The following is a 22,591-nucleotide window of genomic DNA, read 5'->3' on the forward strand; positions in this document are numbered from 1 at the left end:
ATTGCGGAATACTGAAAATAGTCTTCGTGATAATAATTTAGACAAAATAACAGAGCCGTCTTCTAGGATTGATACGGACCCCAAGCGTATACTTGCTCAGTCTCCATCTCCGGATTCATCTCTAGGTAATATCGCCCTCCTTCAGGGTCCTGAGTCTCTACCTGATTCTCTGCAAAATCTGACACGGATGCCAGACAATCCGTGCCTGAGTGAAAAAGTTCACCCCGTAATATAATCCAACCCAATCACCCCTCCTTTACAGTTAGCACGCAGCAAGATAAATATGGTACGAAAAGTAAAACAAAGATTTTTCACATAACTTGATTTATTACTATCCATTATCTTATCGTGCGATCTAAGATCTCATCCACGGGATCTTTCCTCCCTAACCGCTAGCCATTCTCGGTCTCATGAGATCACTTCCCTTTGCTGTCGCAGTTATACCGAGCGTGTGCACCCCAACCACTACAACAAGGGGAAAGCTTATCATGCCTGAATTCACAACTAGGGTTCGCTTATCTTAGACACCACTTCACAATCATCACATTCATCACTGGGCTTACTTTGCCAGTTTCAATTCATCATTCATCATTGGGCTTACTTTGCCAATCATCATTCATCACATTCATCACTGGGCTTACTTTGCCAGTTTCAATTCATCACTGGACACCCGCCAGGTTTTATCATCAGAAAATATCACTGGATCACCGCCAGGTTTTATCATCACAAACAACGCTGGACCACCGCTAGGTTTTATCATCACAAACAACGCTGGACCACCGCCAGGTTTTATCATCAGAAAATATCACTGGACCACCACCAGGTTTTATCATCACAAACAACGCTGGACCACCGCCAGGTTTTATCAAAACATCGCTGGACCACCGCCAGGTTTTATCATCAGAAAAATATCACTGGACCACCGCCAGGTTTTATCATCACAAACATCACTGACCAACCGTCAGGTTTTACTGTCGCAAAATATCGCTGGACCACCTGCCAGGTTTTATCAAAACATCACTGGGCTTACTTTGCCAGGTTTTATATCATCACTGGACTCCCGCCAGTTTCAATTCATCAATCAACACTGGGCTTACTTTGCCAGGTTTTATATCATCACTGGACTCCCGCCAGTTTCAATTCATCAATCAACACTGGGCTTACTTTGCCAGTTTCAAATCATCACATCCAACTCATCACATCTCAAAATCCCGCCTGCAGGCATTCTAAAGAAAACAAAACTTTCCAATTCATCCATTACCTAGCATCGTCTAAGTGAACTCTATTCACATACCAACCCATGTCTCTAGGGTCCAATCTAGCATTCAATTAAACAGTAATGCAATATACAACAAATAAATAACAATTAAAACAATTAATAAACAATGTAATCACGTAACTTATTATGGACGGGCCGTTGCCCTTAATCTTGTATGGTCACAATGTCAACAATAAAGTAAGAGTTTTTAAAAAGGAATTTAAAAGGAAAATTTTTTAGGCTTTCATTAATTAATTCTAAGACAATAGATTAATTCAAAACTAATTAAAGACATTAAATAGATAAAAATATTGAAATATTTATCATGACCTTAATAAGAGTTCTACAGGTCCTATGCAATCAGTTGAGTGTCAAAAGTTGGGTTCGGAAGGTCACGAGATTAATTTAAATAAAGACGTTTAAATAAGGTGGCCGAAAGTGAAGTAAATAGATAATAAATAATTTATAAATTAAAAATATGTTACTGTTAACAAAATTTCATCTTCAGATTATAGAGAGTCTAAATAAAATTATTCGAGCATTTATAATAACGTTTATAAGGTCGTAAAGAATTTTTAATTGGAAACACTGTAAAATAATAATAAATAGTAAATTAAATAAAAAAAATATGCAATTAACAAGATAACATCTTTGAGGTGTGAGGAATAAAGGAAAAATAGTTTGGATGTTAAAAATATTATTTGAAAGGTCGCAATTATTTGTCGTTTGTAAACTTTGATAGATAACGAACAAATAATTTAATAAATAGATAATTAAATAAAAAAAATATGATCTTAACAAGTTATGATCTTTGGAATGTGAAAAGTCTAGGAAAAATAGTTCGGGGGTCGAAAACGAGGTTCGAGATGTCTAAAAGTCAATTCGGAACAAAACAGAACCTACCGCAATGTTTGACCGGGTCAACACCGGTCAAACATTGCGGCTGATCATCCTGCCGCGAGGTTTCGCCTGGTGCTTGCGGCCCGCACCTTGCGGCCGCAAGGTTCAATGCAGAAACGCTTTTTTTTTGTTTTTTTGGTTCGGTTTCGATGCATGGGGCTACGAGGGCTATTGGGTTAAGCATAATAACACTTAATATACTTAGAGGAGTATTTGGAATGGATTATAATACCTTGGCTCGGGCCGAATTGATTTTAGAATGAAACTTTGAATTTGGGGAAGACGACTTCGGTTTCTTCGATCGGGGAACCTTGGGATCAAATTGGCCGAGGTTTGGTGATGCTAGGAGTGGTAGGAACAGATTGGAATGGTCGGATTGGGTTTCGATTGGCTTTGGGATGCAAACTCACTTTTCTCTCTCTCTCTCTCTCTCTCTCTCTCTAGAATTCCATAGATTGGAGCTCCGATTTTCTCCGATTTCTCTCTCTCTTCTGGACTGGTGGGGCGTGGGGAATTTCGTGGTATGCCCTAGGGTCGGAATAATGAGGTATATATAAAGGAGAATTTTTAAAGAAGGGTGATAAAATTGTGTTTTAATGAAATTTAAACTCTTGGCCGAATATGGACGAAAAATAGGGTTAGGGAGGAAGTAGAGGCTGAGTAGGAGAGGGAGAGATGGAAGGAATTTCGTATGTATGCATGCATGTAATTTGAAAAAAATAATAATAGTAAGATAATTAAGATAAGATAATTATATTTGTATATATCCATAAGGAAAAATATATATATTATTAATACGAATAATACTTTTTTTTTTTATGATATTATAAATGCTATTAATAATATTAACTCTATTATTTAAAAAAAAAATAGGGTCGAAAATCCGGGTTGTTACAGAACTTCTCCCATAACTGTCATTGTTTGGGATTTAGCAATACACAACAATAATACTTCATCTGAAGATTTTCTAAACAAATCATTGCCCATTATAACATAGTTAATGGCCCTTTGCTTTATATTTCTATCTGTTTTCTCCCTTGGATTCTCTAGGAATTTCCTTATTGGAACCCTCCAATCATCAACCAAACTTATCTCCATAATATCAAAATCATTCCTATCTCTTTCGATAGAGAAAGGCAAGAATCTCTTTTGGACTTTTATTAATTTTTCATTTTGCCCTTCTGGAATCTTGATTCCAGAAGCAATTTGTGCCATTTGATTAGCATCATCATTTTCTAATCTATAGACATGTTGCAATTGTACTTCATCAAAATATAATACCAGAATTTTAACTTTCTATAGTTGTAATTCTAATAAAGGATGATTGCACTTATATTCACCTGTTATATGTCGAATCACCAATTGTGAATCCTCCGTAACATTTAAATACCTAATATTCAATTCTTTTGCAATCTCTAAACCGATAATCAAAGCTTCATACTCAGCTTGATTGTTGGTCAAAATCCTGCTTTCATCTAACTGAAAAGAAAACTGTAAAAATTCTCCTTTTGGAGATGTAAAAACTACGCCTACTCCAACCCCTCTGTCAGTTTTAGAACCATCGAATGACAATTTCCATGGTTTCATTTCAATCATATGTATCTCAAATTCATCCTTTTCTATTAACATGTTAGAATGGTTAGCTACAAAGTCAGCTAAAGCTTGCCCTTTTACTGCCTTTTGAGGCATGTACTGTAAATCATATTCTATCAGAGATAACAACCATTTTCCTTGTTTGCCTATTAATATAGGCCTTGTTAAGATATATTTAATGATATCTGTCTATGCAATTACATGTACCGTCGACGGTAACATGTAACATCTTAATTTGATGGCAGAAAAGTATAATGTTAAGCATAACTTTTTAATAGGCTTATATTTTATTTCACATTCATTTAATCTCCTACTAAGATAATAAATGGTTTGTTCATGACCATTTTCATTATCTTGAGCCAAAAGACAACCAATCGATTGGTGTCCTGCTGAGATATATAATTTTAAAGATTTTCCAATTATTGGTGGCATCAGAACAGGAGGCCTTACCAATGATTGCTTCAAAAACTCAAAAGCCTTCTGATGTTCTTTTTCCCATTTAAAATCTTTCTGAGACTTTAACTTCAAAAGTGGGGAAAAAGCAAGAGTTTTTCCAGATAAATTGGAAATAAATCTCTTGAGAAAATTTACCTGTCCCAAAAACTGTTGGAGTTCTTGTTTATTTGTTGGAGGCTGTGCTTCTATTATAGCTTTTGCCTTATCTTTATCAACCTCAATCCCTTTCTTATGAACCAAAAATCTCAAAAAAATTTCAGCAGTAACTCCAAAAGTGCATTTCATTACATTCATTTTCAACTTGTATTGTCTCATCATCATCAAGACTTGCCTTAAGTAGTCTACATGCTCATCAAATGTATGTGATTTTACTACTATGTCATCAATATAAACTTCCATAAACCTTCCAATTAGGTCATGAAAAATCACATTCATTTTTCTCTGATAAGTAACCCCTGCATTTTTTAATCCAAATGCCATAACAATCCATTCAAACAATCCAATATATCCTGGACATCTAAATGCAGTTTTGTGTGTATCTTCTTCTGCAATAAATATCTGATTATATCCAGAATAACTATCCATAAAAGAAAGAAATCGATGGCCTGCGGTTGCATCCACTAAATGGTCTACAACAGGCATATGATACTCATCTTTTGGTGATGCTGTATTTAAATTTCTAAAATCGATGCATATTCTTACCTTACCATTTTTCTTAATTACAGGAACAATATTTGAAATCCATTCAACATATTTAACAGGCCTAATAAATTTGGCCTTAAATAGTCGTTCCATTTCTTTCTTTATTTCTTTTTGAACTTCAGGTGTCATCTGTCTTGGAATTTGTTGATATGGAACAAAGTCCTCTTTAATAGGAATTTTGTGTTCAACCAGTGATCTGTTCAAACCAGGCATGTCAGGATAATCCCAAGCAAAACAATCTTTGAATTCAAACAACAAGTACTTCAAACGATCCTTCATTTCATCAGGTAAAGCAGCACATACATGAAGAATTCTAGGATTTTCCTCAGTTCCTACATTAAAATCCTCTAAAGGATCTTTTACTTCTGCTTTATAATCATCAAGTTTAGCAGGAGCAGCTTCAAGATCTTCCATAGTCAATTCCTTAAAAGTCAAAGGACTATCATCTACTACATAGTCTGCCCAATTACAAGAAATAGGCTCATCAGCCTCTAATTTCCTAGATACAATGAAAAAAAATAATCTCTTAAAAGTAGCTTTTAAAGTAGCTAACTCTTCATTTACATGGCTCAGATTGTCACAAATCATGGGAAACCTTTGATTTAGAACCAGTAGACCTTAGTATCATGTTAGGTCTAACAAAATCTCCACTTATTTCCTTAAAACCATCTGTAATGTATTTAAGGAATTGGCTTTCAGTAAGGCTTACCCCTATCGACTTCACTTCTGAACCTTCAAACTTGATTGGCCATAAGTCTTCATCATATAGACCTGCCTCCACGTTGTTGGTATCTGCTTTGAATAGATGTTTATCTGCCCAGAAAATTATCATTCCGTCGACCTCTTTATCCTTTCTTTGTTTCAAAAATATTAATGCTTGATGTAAAGAAGAGGAAACACAATCGTTTATGTGAATCCAATCTCTGCCTAACAAGGCATTATAATTGGAGGAAGAATCAATAACAAAGAAAGTAGTGTTCATCTTTCTGTTTCCAATTTGTAATTGTAAAGAAATCACACCTTTAGCAGGTGAACATCCTCCTGCAAAATTTCCAACTGTCACTTCTGTTGGGATCAAGTCTGACTCATTTTTGTTCAAAATCTTCATCATTTTCGAAGGCAAGATGTTTACTATAGCTCCATTATCAATCAAAACCTTATTAATGGGTTGCCCATTGATATGAACCACAATAGATAATGGCTTTAAATGCTTGACCAAAGCATCTTCAGGAGTCCTCAAGACAACCACATCTTTTCCTTTTGTATCTTTCTCGATTTGAATAGACTTCTTTTTTAAGTCTTCTTTTTGCTCATTTATTTTCACTATAGCATCTGTTTTGTCTTCAACATCCCCTTCTAAACTCGTGGGCTGATTAGGTTTTGCCTGAAAAGTTTTTGGCAAAACTAAAATCATGTTGCAATGAACTCTAGTAGGGGAAACTGACCCAAATTGGATTGTATCCAGTGCTTGGCCAAAGGTGGTAGACTTTTGAGAGTCTACCTCATTCTTGTCATCTTTGAAATCTTCTTTCATCATATCTGAACTGTTAACTGACAAAAGATCATCATCTTCATCATCTTCTAACAATACTTGTTGAAATTCTTCCATCTTCTTCTTTAAGCTCTTCTTGAATTCTGCCTTTTGCTCCCTAATCGATAGAGCAGGGGAATAACTCGAGCTTTGCCCCCAAGCCTTTGAGTAATGGTTGGTTTGATTGTTTGCCCCCCAGGTTTTTCTACCTCTTTTGCTTTTTGTTTAGGCACTGTTGAAACTGGTATAGTTGACTCCCTAGTCTAAACCATGGGGGCTGCCTGATTTAGAACTGTTCCGGCCTTTATTTCTGGCTACTATGTTGAATCCATCGTTATCTGTTGGTCTCTTCTTTCTCTTTCTGAAATCTTCCTTTGTAACCTTCTTTTCTGAGTGTTGGTAATGGGCTCGAATTCCCTTACATTTGGGAATTTAGGATGTCTCACTGTATCCCACCCATGATGCTCGATATTTGGTGGAATTACCATCCTTCTTTGATATCCACCTCTGACAAAAGGCATTCTTCCCCTTGATCTTACACCCTTTGGGTAAAAGCCTCTTCCCCTTCCATTCATAAATGAAGGTGGATAAATTAGGCTTGCATCTGGTTTCCCAAGTAGTGCTGGAATCACAAGATATCCTTTAAATAGGAATGGTCCATCATCTTCCCCATACCATTTGAGTGATTCAGAAGGTATAAAAATTTCAGGGTCTTCACCTTCAAAAATCAACTTTGGTCCTACATAAATCTGCAAATCACTATTTTCCATAGTATTGAATCTAATGGAACCTTTAGCATAGGTACCATTGTACTCTTTTTCTGCAATAATCTCTTCCCCTTTCTTGATCTCCTCATCACATCTTAAACAAAAGTAATTCTCAAATTTCTGCTTCACTTGAACTTCCTCTTCTTCTTCCATAATTTCTTCTTCTTCTTGAATCCTTCTTTCAATTTGAGATGCCATTTTCCCTTTCTTCAATCTGGCAGTCACCATATTGACTTCCACCAAAGGAAAAGGATCAATATCAATACCCATCACTTCTTTATTTCCCTTAGCATACTGTAACAGGCCCTTCTGGATTAGGTCCTGCACACAATTTTGAAATGTAACACAATTGTTAGTATTGTGTCTAAAAGAATTATGCCACTTACAGTAATCTTTTCCTTTTCTATCCTTTTCAGGAGGAATCATATGCCCTGGTGACAAAGTTAAGAACTTTTGATTAATTAGTTCATCAAATAGTTGATTAGCTTTGGACAAATCAAATGAGTATTGTCTAAAATTTACTTGATTTCTCCTATTTGGATGAGATGAAGGCATATTCACAAGCTTCTCAGCCTTTGTTAAAGTGTCACATACAATTGGTGCTTTTCCAATCACTTGGGCAACATCAATCTCTACGTCCCCCTCTATATCTTGGTAATATGTACCAAACGATTTACTTTTCCTGTATTCTCCTTCCATAAGAATAGCCTCATATCCTATGGCTTTGAAAGTAAAATCAAATAAATCTCTAAATTCAGTTTCAGTAAAGTGTTTCTTAAAATCATAATCTAGCCCTTCCTGGGCTATCTTCACTATTTCAGACTCGGGGATGTAAAAATGACACTGATTCCTAATCTTTTTGAATCTGTTCATATATTGTTCAATAGACTCTGAAGGCTTTTGTTTGATTTTAGCCAAGTCTGCTATTGAAATTTCTGATGCATGCCTAAAGAATTGAGTATGAAACTGTTCTTCCATTTCTCTCCAAGAATGAACAGAATTTGGAGGCAGACTAATAAACCAAGAAAAAGCAGTTCTAGTAAGAGAATGAGGAAACAGCTTTAATTTTAGAGCCTCATCCAAATCTGCTTCACCTATTTGTAGGCAAAATCTCCCAACATGCTCTATGGTCGACTGATTTTCCTCTCCATTGAAAAGAACTAAATCTGGAATTCTATAATGCCTAGAAAAAGGCACATTATCAACCCAATTTGGATATGGTTTCTTAAACATAGGTTTTTCAATTCTTCGTAATCCAGGACCATACATGTCTTGCATAATATTCGTGAGTTGAGCTCTTAAATAAGGCTCCTGAATCCTTCCAGTTTGATTTGGAGGAAAAAGGATTTCAGGTCTAATATCATACCCATATGGATAGTCTTGTCTTCTTATGTTTGGTGGATCATACCCATAAAGATTTGGATCACCATTAGTCGTATTTGGAACGGTCCTGTTATCATTCCTAAAAATGTTTGCATAAATATTTTGCCCTCCATGGGCATTATTTCCAATATTTCCAGTCTCTGTTCCCATAGAAATAGTAGTTGGTATACTTTGATAAAAGCTCTGATTTTGACCATTGCTAATATTATTTGGAACTCTATTCATACCAATATAAACAGTTTCAAAAGTTGGATTATCAAATACCTGTGTAGAAGGTACTTCAGTATTACGGTTGGTATATCCACTGGTCTGTCCATGGTTAACGTTTACGTTAACTGGGACTTCCACCGTTGGTTGATTTCTTGCCACTGCTGCCTTAAACATAGCCATCAAAGTTTTGGCTACTTCACTTTCTGGATCATTTAAAACTCTTGCAAATTGTTGGACCAAATCAAATGACTCGATCTCTGGACCATTTGGTTGGCCACCTTCTGGACTCCTTTGGTCCGGATTCATAGTATTGATTCCATTTGCATCACTTCCACCATTAGCATTGGCAGAATTGTTGTCATTGTTGCCATCTGTTGGCAATTGATTCCTAGTCTTTGGTGCCATTGCTCACTTCCAAATTAGTAACGAGCCCTCCTTCTAGCGCCAAAATTGTTACCAAAATTCTTGTTTTCTCTCCAATCGACGGAGAATCGACGGGAAATTGTATCGTAAGCTAGCTGGAATGTGGGTGTGAAAAGTGGAGTTTGGTTCCTTGCCGTATTTCAGGACTTCTTTGGAAACAAACAATGAAGTGGATAAAGTATGGAAGAAGATTAACAAAATGGACTTTATTAACCCTCAAAGTAGAAGAACAATCAATCGAGATGATTGAGTGAGCAATTACAAGTTAACTCTACTCCTAGAAAAAGAAAAGATAAAGGCCTGATTGGCGTTGTTTGTGTGTGTTGAAACTGCTACTAACTTGTATTTAAATAGGCCTCCCTGAATTTGAATTCAAATCTTCCCTCCAAAGTAGCAGTTGAAAAACTCCCTCGAATTCTGATGAAAAACCTTCTCCAACTGCCGATCATGCCCACGTCAGGAAAACCGTTTTGTTAATTGCGGTTAACATCCTCTTTAATCGTGGAAACATGGGACTTAATTCCTTTTGACACCTGTCACCTGATCGACGGTCCAAAGGGTCATAAGAATGCGCCACGTGTAGGCCAATCGACGAACAAGACTTTTTATAGTTTCATCATCGATTTACTTCCATTCTAAATTATTAAGGTGAATCCATTCTATTCTTTTATTTGCCCATATTACCCTTGCCACGTGTCGCCCAATCAACGGGTAAAAAGGAATTCTCAGTTATGGTACAAACAGTTCCCCCTCCGTCTCTCTCTTCCCCTCTCCACCATCATTTTTTGATTAAAGAGCCAGATATAGGGTTTTAGATCTGGGTCTTTGGAACCAGCTCAACGGTGACGGTGGCAAAGCTATGATATAACTCCAAAAAGAAGGACTAAAAAGATGCACTTTTTGTACATTTTCTTAGATATTTTTAAAATACTTTGGTAAAAAATCATTTTTTTTTTTACTTTTACGATCCCTATGAATCAATAATCTACAAAAGCTTAATGCAAAACTAACAAATGCGAAAAAATTTAAATAAAAACAAAATAACAAGCCAAGGGTATTTTTTTTTGAAAACTAGACCATATATATTCTGGTGGGTTCACTATTTCGTACAGTGAGTATGTGTGTCAGATGCGAAAGGCAAGGTGTTGTATTGTTGGGCAAGACTATGTGGGCCAAGTTTACCAAAATCCCAAACAAATTACACCTATACATTGAAAATTTGCCACCTCTGAGGATTTGGACCCACTTGACCCTTATATAATGAGAAAATGCTAAGTGTTAAAAAAATGGGCAAAGAAAAGACTCTTAAAGTGTACATGAACGGTTCATGTAAAATAAAGGTCTTTTCTTTGCTCATTTTTTTTGTCCCTAGCACAGCCCTTATATAATCCCTCTGCCCTGGCAGGAGTACGAAAGGATACACATATACACATAGCGGGAATCAAGGGTAACGGTCGTGAATTTTTTTGGCACCCGAAGCACCTGTAGCGGTTATGGAACGACCGTCGCAGTTGTGTAGCAAACAAAGATTTAGATACAAAGCGAAACATAGCGGGAACCAATCGATATGGGTGTGAATTCTGGGTAACCAGTATAGCGGGTTTAGCGATACTGGAGGTCCGAAAAATCGCTACGTCGCGGCCGAATTTTATGTAACAGATCAAAAAACTGGATGAACTTCAATAGATGAACATCCATCAATATATAAATCGCGAAGGTACGAAAATGTAGTGCTCGGACCACTCCAAAATCAAACCTTTTTGTGTGATCCATATACTCAGTCGTGTACCACACGATGATGTATAATTCTGGACATGGGCAACTCCACTATTACTTATTACAAGCAAACTCCTTGCAGGGTTCGAAAAATGTGCTTTTTTTAATATATTTTTTGACATGCAAATTTTTTTTTTTTGGTTTAATATTGTCTACACTGGATGAATAACTCGAAGTCAAAATGAATGAAATCCACTAAAGGTTGTGAATAATTAGATAGTATAGCTCAACAAATACAATATCCAGGTCCAATAAAATAACTATCTTAGGTGGTGTTCCGGTTTACCTCTTTAAGAAATAAGTACTTATTTGCAATTTTCAAACTTAAAAATAATATGCTTACTGAAATTAAAAAAAAATATGCATTATGACCTCGATGAGATCTATCACACCCTGCAAAAAAAAAAATTAAAATTAATTTCATAAATTCATTATTTTTAAGCTTGAAAATATGTTATTTTTTAAGTACTTATTTTGGAATATTGTGGAACGGGACCAAAGTAATATTAGAAACTTCAGTTTATGCCAATTTTGTATCACAAAAAATTTTCAATACATTTTTTTCACCGCTAAACATAAATCATGTAGCCGCCTCTAGTACTTTTGGAGTAGTCCAGATCGACCACCCCGTATACTGATTTATGTCACATTGGCAAGCAAAGGGACATTCGAATAGGCTTTATTCAGACTTGTCATCCTTATAAATAGCTCCCATTTGCATGAATGGAAACCCACACAATCAAGTATCGCATCCTCTCTCACCTTGCAAAAAGGATATCCTCCCCCTGCCTTTTCAACCTTTTCCAGCCCAAAAAAACGTTCACCAAATTTGCACAAGCCTCAAAAATGCAGCAACAGAATAATATCGACATCGTAAGATTGGCAACAATATCACAAGCCACAAAAATGCAGCAACAAAGTAATATTGACATCGGAAGATTCGGAACTATACCATTCTCAACGTCTAATAACAGTGCTTTGATGAAGCAAATCCTATCGACCCATTCCCCCCATGGCCTTGAGGTTGATGTCAGACCTATTCTCCCTGTCATCAAGGATGTCCTGCAGCAAGCAAATCTAAGCATGGACAGTGTCATTACTAGCGTACGTATTTTCTTCTAAGAATATAAGCCACAAAATACATTTCTTCTTTCATGCACGATGGTTGCTGCAGTAGTTGTCCTAGTGGAGAACTAATTACTTTGATTTGATTTCCTGTAGGGTGCGGGCGACCAAGCCGATGCCTTAGTGGAGAAGACCGCTGTGGCCGGATTTGACGGCATGCTGAAAGAAGATGCCTCCATTATAAACAAAATTTCATGCGAGGTCTTAAGATAATTCCTATTTTGAACTGATCAATGTGGATATGAATAAAGACCTATTTTGAACTGATCTCTACATTATCATTATATAACTCAACCATGGCCAATAAAATAAATAAATAAATCAACCATGCACTTGACGTAACTCTCATGAGTTATGACAAATGTGAACCTGTTCGGGGATGGACCCCGTAAGGGCCGTACCGATTTGCATGGTGAGTGCCGCCTATAAAACTACTCCAAAAGACAGTTTCATTTACTAGGACTGTAAATCTGTGTTTGGCAGTTAACGCGCAAGTGCTCTGGTGGAAATGATGCTCACTCAACCGCAATGACCATATTCAACAATCTCTCAAACTACTCCTGGGATGCAAAAGTGGTGATCTCCCTAGCAGCCTTTGCTGCTAACTATGGTGAATTCTGGCTCATGGCTCAGCTCAGCGCCACCAATCCCCTCGCCAAGTCAGTCTCCGTTCTCAAGCAATTGTCGAGCATCAGAGCGCATGCTAGCTCACTGAAATCGCGCGTCGACCCCATTAACAACCTTCTCCACAACGCGATCTTGAAATTGATTGACTGTATTTTTCAGTTCAAGAAACTTCCCCCTCAATACATATCGCATGAGAGACCACCGGCGCCTTTGGCTACTGCCATGGCTCATTTTCCAGCTGCTGCTTACTGGACCATCCGAAGCATAGTTGTTTGTTCCACTCAGACTACCAGCCTTTTAGGCATGAGTAACGAGCAAGCCACCGAATCTGTGCCTAAACAACTAACAAGAGCAGGAAACTATACCAGGTATTAATAGCGGCTCTATTATGCTAATTGCAGGCAAATCAAACATCCTGAAGGATTGGAGTTATCGAGCTTGGCTGAAAAGCTCACCAACATACAGGTTCACCTAAGTTCACTACTAAAAGATTGCCAAGCGCACATAGGTGAGCAGTGGCGACTCTAAGAATTTGTAGTAGGGTGTTCAGAAATTATTCTTAACTCTACTAGCTGAAGTATTAAACAATAATGTATGTAGAAAACCTCATGTATTAGTAGAAATATGCGGTAAAAAAATATAACCTAGCCTCTATTCTTAAAAAATTAACTACAAGAGCGAAATAAGAACTTAAACATATACACTATATTTTTTTACCAAATATTCAATTTTTTTGATGTCGTATTGCATAGTAGACGGTGTTTCGAGAATTGAGGGAGTAAAATCTTACAGCTGTCCTAGCTAGATGAGTACTCATATTCTGCGCTGACTTTTAACAAGCATATTAATCAACTAAAATTCTTTTGAAAGAAATTGTAGCGAGCTTGTTGGGGCCGACCTTATCCAAAATATGTTGTTCTTTAGGACGACATTATGAGATTTTTTTTATCGTAGTCTTAAATTTGAAAGACTATTTTTCAAGTTAACGGGTGTTCAGTGATATTAGAGTTGGGTGTTCAAAGAAGGCTTATAACCCATAATTTTTACATGTATTTTAAGAAGAAAAAAAATTGGGTGTTCATATGACCAACATGTAGAGCTGCCTCTATAGGTGAGGCCTCATGACGCAGGAGCTTAGTACTTAACAGTTGTGCGAACAATGAAGGGTTATCTTAATTAGTTCAAAGTGTCTAGCTAGTCAAAGGGTCTATCAAGTTTCTAGTAATGTCTTTAATTTCTAGTCAAAGTTTTTTAGAATTTTAAATATTGCACACATATGCATGTACATGAAACACATCATTCTATGTTTATCATCATTATGCATGTAGATCAAGGGTCATCTAGGTATTTGAAAGGTGGAAATCCTCTAACCTTTATTGAGTCTTAAAGGGCTATCTTTCGTAATGCCTATTTATGGATGATCTAATGAAATGACGAGGAGAATTTTGAGTTGATTAGTAAATTATTTTGCAAGTGCATCTTGCTTAGGGTGAGTGATTCCTCCTATAATCAAGTGTGTAACTCGGTCGCGTCGAGTGACATCCACGATTTGTAGCGTCGTGTGACATTCGTTACCCCAAGTCAAATGGCATCCTGAGACTATCCTAACCTCGCAGGTCTCGGCCAGCGTCACCTCACGATATCTGGAATCATTAAGGCCTTAAGGGACATAATTTTATCAATCTAAACCCAAATGTTTGGGGTATTCAAGACTCTCTTTGTTATAAGAAATAGAATATTGAAGTGCCTTAGCTTCTTTGTCTTTTTTTAAGCTGCCCCCCCTAATGGACTATAGCCGTGTGGAGTTCCCCTCGCCCCCTCTCTTCTTCAGAAGGGCTAAGAAACATTTAATCGTGGAATTGCAGATGAGAATAAACGTTACAAGCGCTTTTGTCACCTGTTCGAGATGGTCCATATTGAGGACAACATGACGATTCTCTAGGAATTGATTTCCTTAAAGGATGATAAACAGCAAAAGCCACTCCTGGGAGGCTCTACCGAAAAAAGGGTATTATTCATGATCTCCTCTTCTCTCCTCCTTCTCATTTTTTCATCATTAGTTCACCAAATTAGAAGGCGATAATGATTAGGGAATGACCCTTCTTAACATAAACTGCAGGTTGGCATCGAGGAAGTACTCAAGAGAAAAACTGCAGTATTGCTTATATCGGACCTTGATCATATTGCGGAAGAAGAGCTTTTTGCCCTTAAGAGAACCTACGATGAGGCAAAGACAAAGTTAGACCTTCAGTATGAGATCGTATGGATTCCAGTCGTCAACAGGTCAACTGATGAAGAAGCGAGTCGAAAGAAGTTTGAGCAGCTGCAGGCAAGGATGCCGTGGTACACGGTGGTCGACCCTTGGTTGCTCGACCCTGTAGTCATCAGGTACATGAAGGAGGAGTGGCATTTCTCGAATAAGATTCTGGTGGCGTTGGATCCACAGGGTAAGGTGGTCTGCAAGAATGCCCTCCATATGTTTATTGTTGGGAATGCCTTGTATTCTTTAGTCCCACATTGGTTAATTATGTTGTTCCCGTTTTTGTAGCCTATTATAAATAAGGCTTTTGGGGTACTTCTAGAAATTGAATTTTGGGCTTTCATATTGTGGCCTTTCTAGAGTTACGGATTATAGCCGGCTCTTTGTATCTCTTCTTCACGTTGGTTAGTGAATCCTCTCTCTCCTCGCCCGTGGACGTACCCATCTTGGGGAACCACGTACATCTTGTGTCTTTGTGATTTCTTGTTTAGTTTTCAATTTCTCGTTCTTAGCTTGCATTCATAGCGTTCGTTACAACAAACTGGTATCAGAGCCTTAGGTTGCAAAAACTAGGGTTTCGTTTCCGATTGTGGCTATGGCGGCTAAATTTGAGATTGCGAAGTTTGATGGGCAGAGCAGCAGTTTCAGTCTTTGGAGAGTAAAGATGAAGGCTCTGCTAACCCAACAAGGATTGCACAAGGTTTTGTTAGGCAAGACTAGTTCTGGAATCAAAGAGGAAGATTGGGATGATACGGATGCCAAAGCTCTGAGTTCTATTCAGTTGAGTCTGGCAGATGACGTTCTTCGCGAGGTGGAAGAAGAAACTTCAGCAGCAGGAATTTGGCTGAAGTTGGAAGGCATATATATGACGAAGTCGCTCACCAACAGGTTATATCTCAAACAACGTCTTTATACGTTTCGTATGCGAGAAGGTATACCTGTTAAAGATCATTTAGACGAGTTCAACCGTATTATTATGGATCTGAAAAATATTGATAGTAAAATTGAGGATGAGGACCAAGCCCTAATTTTGCTATGTTCTTTACCACTTTCGTATGAGCACTTTGTTACAACCCTATTGTATGGCAAAGACACGATATCCATGGAGGATGTTAAGGCCAGCCTATATTCGAAAGAATTGAGGAAAAGAGTGTCAGGTGAGGGTGATGCACATGCGGAGGGTTTGTTTGTTAGGGGAAGAACAACAGAAAGGGTGGAGTCGAGTAATAGGGGAAGATCCAGATCATCAGGTAAGAAGAAGGGAAAGTGCAATTATTGCAAGAAACCCGGGCACTGGAAAAGTGACTGTTTAAAACTCAAGGAGAAGGAAAAAGAAGACCAGAAAGGGGGTAAAGTAATTGCTGGAATTGCTGAAAGTTCAGATGAGTCAGATAATGTGTTATCAGTTACAGAGGGCGATTCTCGCTCTAATACCGAGTGGGTTCTAGATTCTGGATGTTCATACCATATGTGTCCGCATAGAGAGTGGTTTTCTACTTATGAGGCGGTCAATGGTGGTACAGTTTTGATGGGCAACAACATGGCCTGTAAGACTGTTGGTTCAGGAACGATTCAGCTTAGGATGCATGACGGTATTGTTAGGACTTTATCTGAGGTTCGACATGTTCCAGATTTGAAGAAAAATCTTATATCCCTGGGTGCTCTTGATTCTCATGGTTGCAAATTCCTCGGTGAAGGTGGAGTTTTGAAAGTCTCAAGGGGTGCATTAGTACTGATGAAGGGTCAGAAGCGTGGTAACCTTTATACACTCCAGGGCAGTATAGTTTTAGGTGCTGCAACAACGGTTGCTTCATCCAAGGTTTCAGATTCAGACTTGACTCGTTTGTGGCATATGCGCCTTGGGCATATGAGCGAGAGGGGGATGACAGTTTTGAGCAAACAGGGTTTGCTATGTGGCCAGAAAATTGAGAAACTGGATTTCTGTGAGCATTGTGTCTACGGCAAGCAATGCAGGGTAAAATTCAGTACAGCTGTTCATCGCACCAAAGGCACGGTGGATTATTTTCACTCGGATCTTTGGGGTCCCGCAGAGGTAACTTCTAAAGGTGGTTTTCGATATTTTATGAGTATTATAGATGATTTCTCTCGTAAGGTTTGGGTGTATATGTTGAAACATAAGAGTGACGCTTTTAATACATTCAAACAGTTTAAAACTTTGATTGAGAATCAGACTGGTAAGAAAATAAAACGTTTGAGAACTGATAATGGTATGGAGTTTTGTCTTGGCGAGTTTGATAGATTTTGCAGTGATGAGGGCATTGTGAGGCATCACACAGTGAGAAAAACCCCTCAGCAAAATGGTGTGGCTGAACGAATGAACAGGACTCTTTTGGAGAAGTCACGTTGTATGTTGTCCAATTCCGGATTGGGCAAAGAATTTTGGGCTGAAGCCGTTTCCACAACATGCTATTTGGTGAACAGGTCTCCGTCGACTGCTATTGAGTGTAAGACTCCGTTTGAGGTATGGTCAGGTCATCCAGCTGATTATTCTGTATTGCGTGTTTTTGGGTGTCCAGCTTACGCTCATGTGAATGAGGGTAAATTGGAGCCACGAGCCAAGAAGTGTATTTTCTTGGGTTATGCAGCAGGTGTCAAAGGGTACAGGTTATGGTGCTCTGATGATTTGAAGTTTTTGATCAGTAGGGATGTGACTTTTGATGAAAATTATCTGATTAAGGAGTCTAAGCAGGTTGATGATACAGTTCAGGAACATAGTGTTCCAAAGCAGGTGGAGTTTTTGGGTGAAGCTTCCGACTCGGGGAAGAAGCACATTGAGAAGCCAATTGAAGAGGAGTTCAAGAGTTCAGACACAGAGGTTGATGCATTAGTTGAGCAACCACGCACTATTGCTAAAGATAGGCCAAGGAGGGAGATTCGGCCTCCCGAAAGGTATTCGGCTTATTCTGAGATGGTGGCCTATGCTTTATCAGTTGCTGAGACAGTTGAGTATGAAGAGCCTTCCAGCTATACGGAAGCTATTTCGAGCACTGAGTCTGCACAGTGGTTTGTTGCTATGAATGAGGAGATTGAGTCTCTTCAGAAGAATCAGACATGGGAGTTAGTAGAACCGCTGAAAGGGAAGAGGATTGTTGGATGCAAGTGGATCTTCAAGCGCAAGCCAGGTATTCCAGAGGTAGAAGATGCTCGGTTCAAAGCTCGGCTAGTGGCGAAAGGATACAGCCAGAAGGAGGGTGTTGACTACAATGAGGTATTTTCACCAGTTGTAAAACATAGTTCCATTCGCACTTTAGTTGCATGTTATGATCTTGAGTTAGAGCAACTTGATGTCAAAACTGCGTTTTTGCATGGCGAGCTTGAGGAACAGATTTATATGCGTCAGCCTGAGGGATTTGTTGTTTCTGGTAAGGAGGATCACGTTTGTTTACTTCGTAAGTCTTTGTATGGCCTCAAACAATCCCCTAGGCAGTGGTATAAGCGGTTTGATACTTTTATGATAAGCCAGTCATATTCTAGGAGTGAGTATGACAGTTGTGTGTATTTTCGAAAACTTCCAGATGGTTCATTTGTTTATCTACTGTTGTATGTTGATGATATGCTTATTGCTGCCAAGAGTGTATCAGAAATCAACAGGTTGAAACAACAGTTAGGTGGTGAATTTGAGATGAAAGATTTGGGTGCAGCAAAACGTATTTTGGGTATGGAGATTTGCAGAGATCGAGTAGCTGGCAAACTATTTTTGAATCAGAAGTCTTATGTTCTTAAAGTGCTTGAGCGCTTTGCCATGCAGAACTCGAAGCCAGTCAGTACCCCTTTGGCAGCACACTTTCGACTTTCAGCTGAGTTGTCACCACAGTCGGAGGATGAGGAGAAGTATATGTCTCAGGTTCCATATTCGTGCGCAGTTGGGAGCCTTATGTACGCCATGGTATGTACTCGTCCTGATATTTCACATGCAGTTAGTGTCGTTAGTCGTTATATGGGGCGTCCAGGAAAGGCACATTGGGAGGCTGTGAAATGGATACTACGGTATTTGTGCGGAACTGCAGGTGTTGGTCTATTGTTTGGGATTGTCAATTCTGGTGATCATGCTGTTGGTTATGTTGATTCGGATTTTGCCGGTGACCACGATAAGAGGAGGTCTCTGACAGGTTATGTCTTTACTCTGTCCGGAAGTGCCATTAGTTGGAAAGCTACTTTACAAGCTACAGTTGCGCTGTCTACAACAGAAGCGGAGTATATGGCCATTGCTGAAGCTGTGAAGGAGGCATTGTGGATGAGAGGTTTGCTTTGTGAGCTTGGTCTTGCACATGGTGTGAGTTCAGTATTTTGTGATTCGCAGAGTGCTATACATTTGACTAAAAATCTGATGTATCATGAGAGGACTAAGCATATCGATGTCAGGTATCACTTCGTTCGGGATATCATCTCACAGAAGCAAGTTGAGGTGAAGAAAGTGGGTACGGCAGATAACCCAGCAGATATGTTGACTAAACCGGTTCCGGTTGCCAAGTTCAAGCATTGCTTGGGCTTGCTTGGTATTTGCAGTTGATCGCCTCTCGGGGGCATTTGGCGAGTGAGAGGTTAGAAGGGGATAGCTATATTTGGTGATTTGGTTCAGTGGAATTCAAGTCAAGGTGGAGAATTGTTGGGAATGCCTTGTATTCTTTAGTCCCACATTGGTTAATTATGTTGTTTCCGTTTTTGTAGCCTATTATAAATAAGGCTTTTGGGGTACTTCTAGAAATTATCTTTTGGGCTTTCATATTGTGGCCTTTCTAGAGTTACGGATTATAGCCGGCTCTTTGTATCTCTTCTTCACGTTGGTTAGTGAATCCTCTCTCTCCTCGCCCGTGGACGTACCCATCTTGGGGAACCACGTACATCTTGTGTCTTTGTGATTTCTTGTTTAGTTTTCAATTTCTCGTTCTTAGCTTGCATTCATAGCGTTCGTTACAACATTTATGGTATGGGGAAATGTTGCATACCCTTTCACTGTTGCCAAGGAAGAATCACTCTGGAAGGAAGAGACCTGGAAACTTGAGCTTCTGGTGGACAGCAACTACCCAGACATATCGGCTTGGGTAAGTATAGTAGCATAACTTTGCAGTTTTGTACATACTGAGGAATTATTCAACGATGGCTATGTTAAGTTCTTTGACATTTCCATCATCTTCAGGATATGTTTTCAAAATGCATATCTCTGAAGTATCTTCTGAAAAATTTCCAATTCATTTTTCTTTTCCCAGCTTATGAAAACAACAGACCGAAACCAAGATTTGATCCATGCTAGAATCAAAGAGATAGACTGTGGGTACAGAAATAGAGAGGGTCCCAAAAATGTGGAGACAGCTTTTGGGACCCACTTTTTGGTCCCAAACGAATAATCCGAATTGTTTATTAATTTTAAAATAATTTTTTTGACTAGTGGTCCTTCAAATAATCAGCTCAATTCAATAAGTGCAAATGGTTGATCCGTTTTATTTAGAATCCGAATTATTCGTGTGGGATCCAAAAGAGGAGCGCCACAAGCCTAGATTTTTCGTATCTCTCATATTTTGGTACCACTAATACTATTTTCGAGTATCAAATCTCCAAACTGAAATAAATATGTTGTATCACCCGTCTCATTCCACTAGCTACTAGTTACACTAACACGTAGCTCGTGGTGAATTGCCGGGCAGATATCACAAGGGAAACACATTTGCTTGTACGGAGGAGCAGACCTTGAATGGGTCCAGAATTTTACTGCCGCACTAAAAGACTTTGCTAAGACTGCAGAAATTAACTTGGAAATGGTTTACGTCGGAAAGAGCAAGGCTAACGAACGAGTAAAAGCGATCACCTCAACCATCACAGCAGAAAAGCTCAGTCACTGTTTGCCATACCCGATCTCGTACTTCTGGACCCAATTAGAGAGCATGTGGTACTCCGGGACTCAACACTGCAAGACTGCCGAAAACGACAGGATATTCCAGGAGGTGTCGGTGATACTGAGCTTCGACGGAAGTGAACAAGGGTGGGCAGTAATCAGCAATGAGTCGACCGAGATGGCAAGGGCCAACAGCGACACAATTCTGAAAATCATTAAAGAGTTCAAGCTTTCGGCAGAGGAAACCAAGCAAAAGGGCTTTGTGCCGGCCCTCAATGAGATCATTAAGAAGTTGCCCCAGCCGCACCACTGCAACAAACTCCTCCTTCCGTGGACAAGTACTGGCATACCGGAGAAGGTGCAGTGTGCAGATTGTGCACGTCCCATGGAGAAGTACTTCATGTATCGCTGCTGCACCGATTGATTGAGAGATGCATGTGAAGCCTTCTAGTACTATATATATCATATGCTTGCTTGTACCTGTAAGGATCATTGGGAAGTTATGTTTTCTTTCTTCGGAAGCTTTAGTAATGTGTGTACTAGTCTAAATAACAATCAGAATGCTACTGCTGTAGAAGTTCTGGTTAGGGTTGGCACTAGGGTCGACCTTGTTAAAAAAGTTGGAAGTGTGTTGTAACTTGTAAGATTGTGATGCTAATAATATGTGAAACCTGTTTATGACGCATGAGTTGCGCTATACGTCCAACAAGTGTTATTTAAGTGTCATAACTAAGAAACATATTTGCTAATTTAGTGTTACAGAGTGAGCTCTTTGACATGGTTATTGGTGCGCCCAAAAAGCATAGTGTCCAACACAGGCTCGTCTTATTTGTAGAAGATGCTGCAAATAACCGTCGTCATCTCTTCTCTGACTTGTTTTGCCTTTCAGTTCACTCGTGCTGTTGGAACAAAAAACTAATGGTTCAGAAGAATTGATCGTCGTGAGCTTTATAGCAAGCAGGCAGTGGTGTGGACTGTGGACCTTTCGTTACATCCTTGTATCAATGGAAAGAAGACTCTCAATCTCATGTACAAGTAAATGAATCCAAGTTAATCACATCAACCCTTATGTGTTTCTAGTGAAGACATTTATTCTTCTTAGAGTTTTCTTCAAAGTTTAGGAAATTGCAACCTTATGGAATTTCGAATGTAAGATCTTACACTTGCTTCGTGATCTTTGCCGCATTCATGGTTGTCTGTGATAGTTGGGGCCTCTGTAATTGTTCACGGTTGACTTATAAAAACACAGCTGGCAAAGCATTTTGGTCATAATATATTTCAAATTAATAAATGTATAAAATACGAAGGCCAAGCAAATTCAAAACAGAAAGGTACTAAATGGTATCATACCACCAAAAGCTAATCCTTAAGACCACCAAATTAAAACTTCAGTCATATGCAGGGGCGGAGTTAGGAATTTTGGTTAGTGGGTCAAAAATTAGATAAATATGCAATATATTTTTCCTATGCACTAGTCCCAAAATAACTAAATTAAGAGTTTAATTATAAGATATATATATATATTATATATATATATATATATGTATGTATATGCACTAGTAATCCAATTATGCCTCATAATTGATCCCAAAAAACTTTTTATATTTGTACAACAATGCATAATAATCTCGTTTGTAACATTATCAACTCTTGAAAGAAAAGAACGCTTGGAATTTTTATGCATTTGAAGCAAGATGAGACAATTTATAGATTTTTAGTGGTGTCAAAA

General features: G+C 38.5%; 1 protein-coding gene across 1 annotated transcript; it reads left to right on the forward strand.

Moving 5' to 3' along the window:
- The first annotated feature begins 11,661 nt into the window (after window positions 1-11,661).
- Window positions 11,662-21,534, forward strand: LOC131298743 (protein SIEVE ELEMENT OCCLUSION A-like). The gene is made up of 7 exons (XM_058324217.1): window positions 11,662-12,103; window positions 12,221-12,325; window positions 12,608-13,119; window positions 13,153-13,216; window positions 14,871-15,198; window positions 19,938-20,074; window positions 20,675-21,534. The coding sequence occupies exons 1-7, from the start codon at window positions 11,723-11,725 to the stop codon at window positions 21,284-21,286; spliced, it is 2,139 nt and encodes a 712-aa protein (XP_058180200.1). The 5' UTR covers window positions 11,662-11,722; the 3' UTR covers window positions 21,287-21,534.
- Window positions 21,535-22,591: the final 1,057 nt, after the last annotated feature.

Source organism: Rhododendron vialii, chromosome 8a (genome assembly GCF_030253575.1).
Source record: "Rhododendron vialii isolate Sample 1 chromosome 8a, ASM3025357v1".
Taxonomy (NCBI): Eukaryota; Viridiplantae; Streptophyta; class Magnoliopsida; order Ericales; family Ericaceae; genus Rhododendron; species Rhododendron vialii.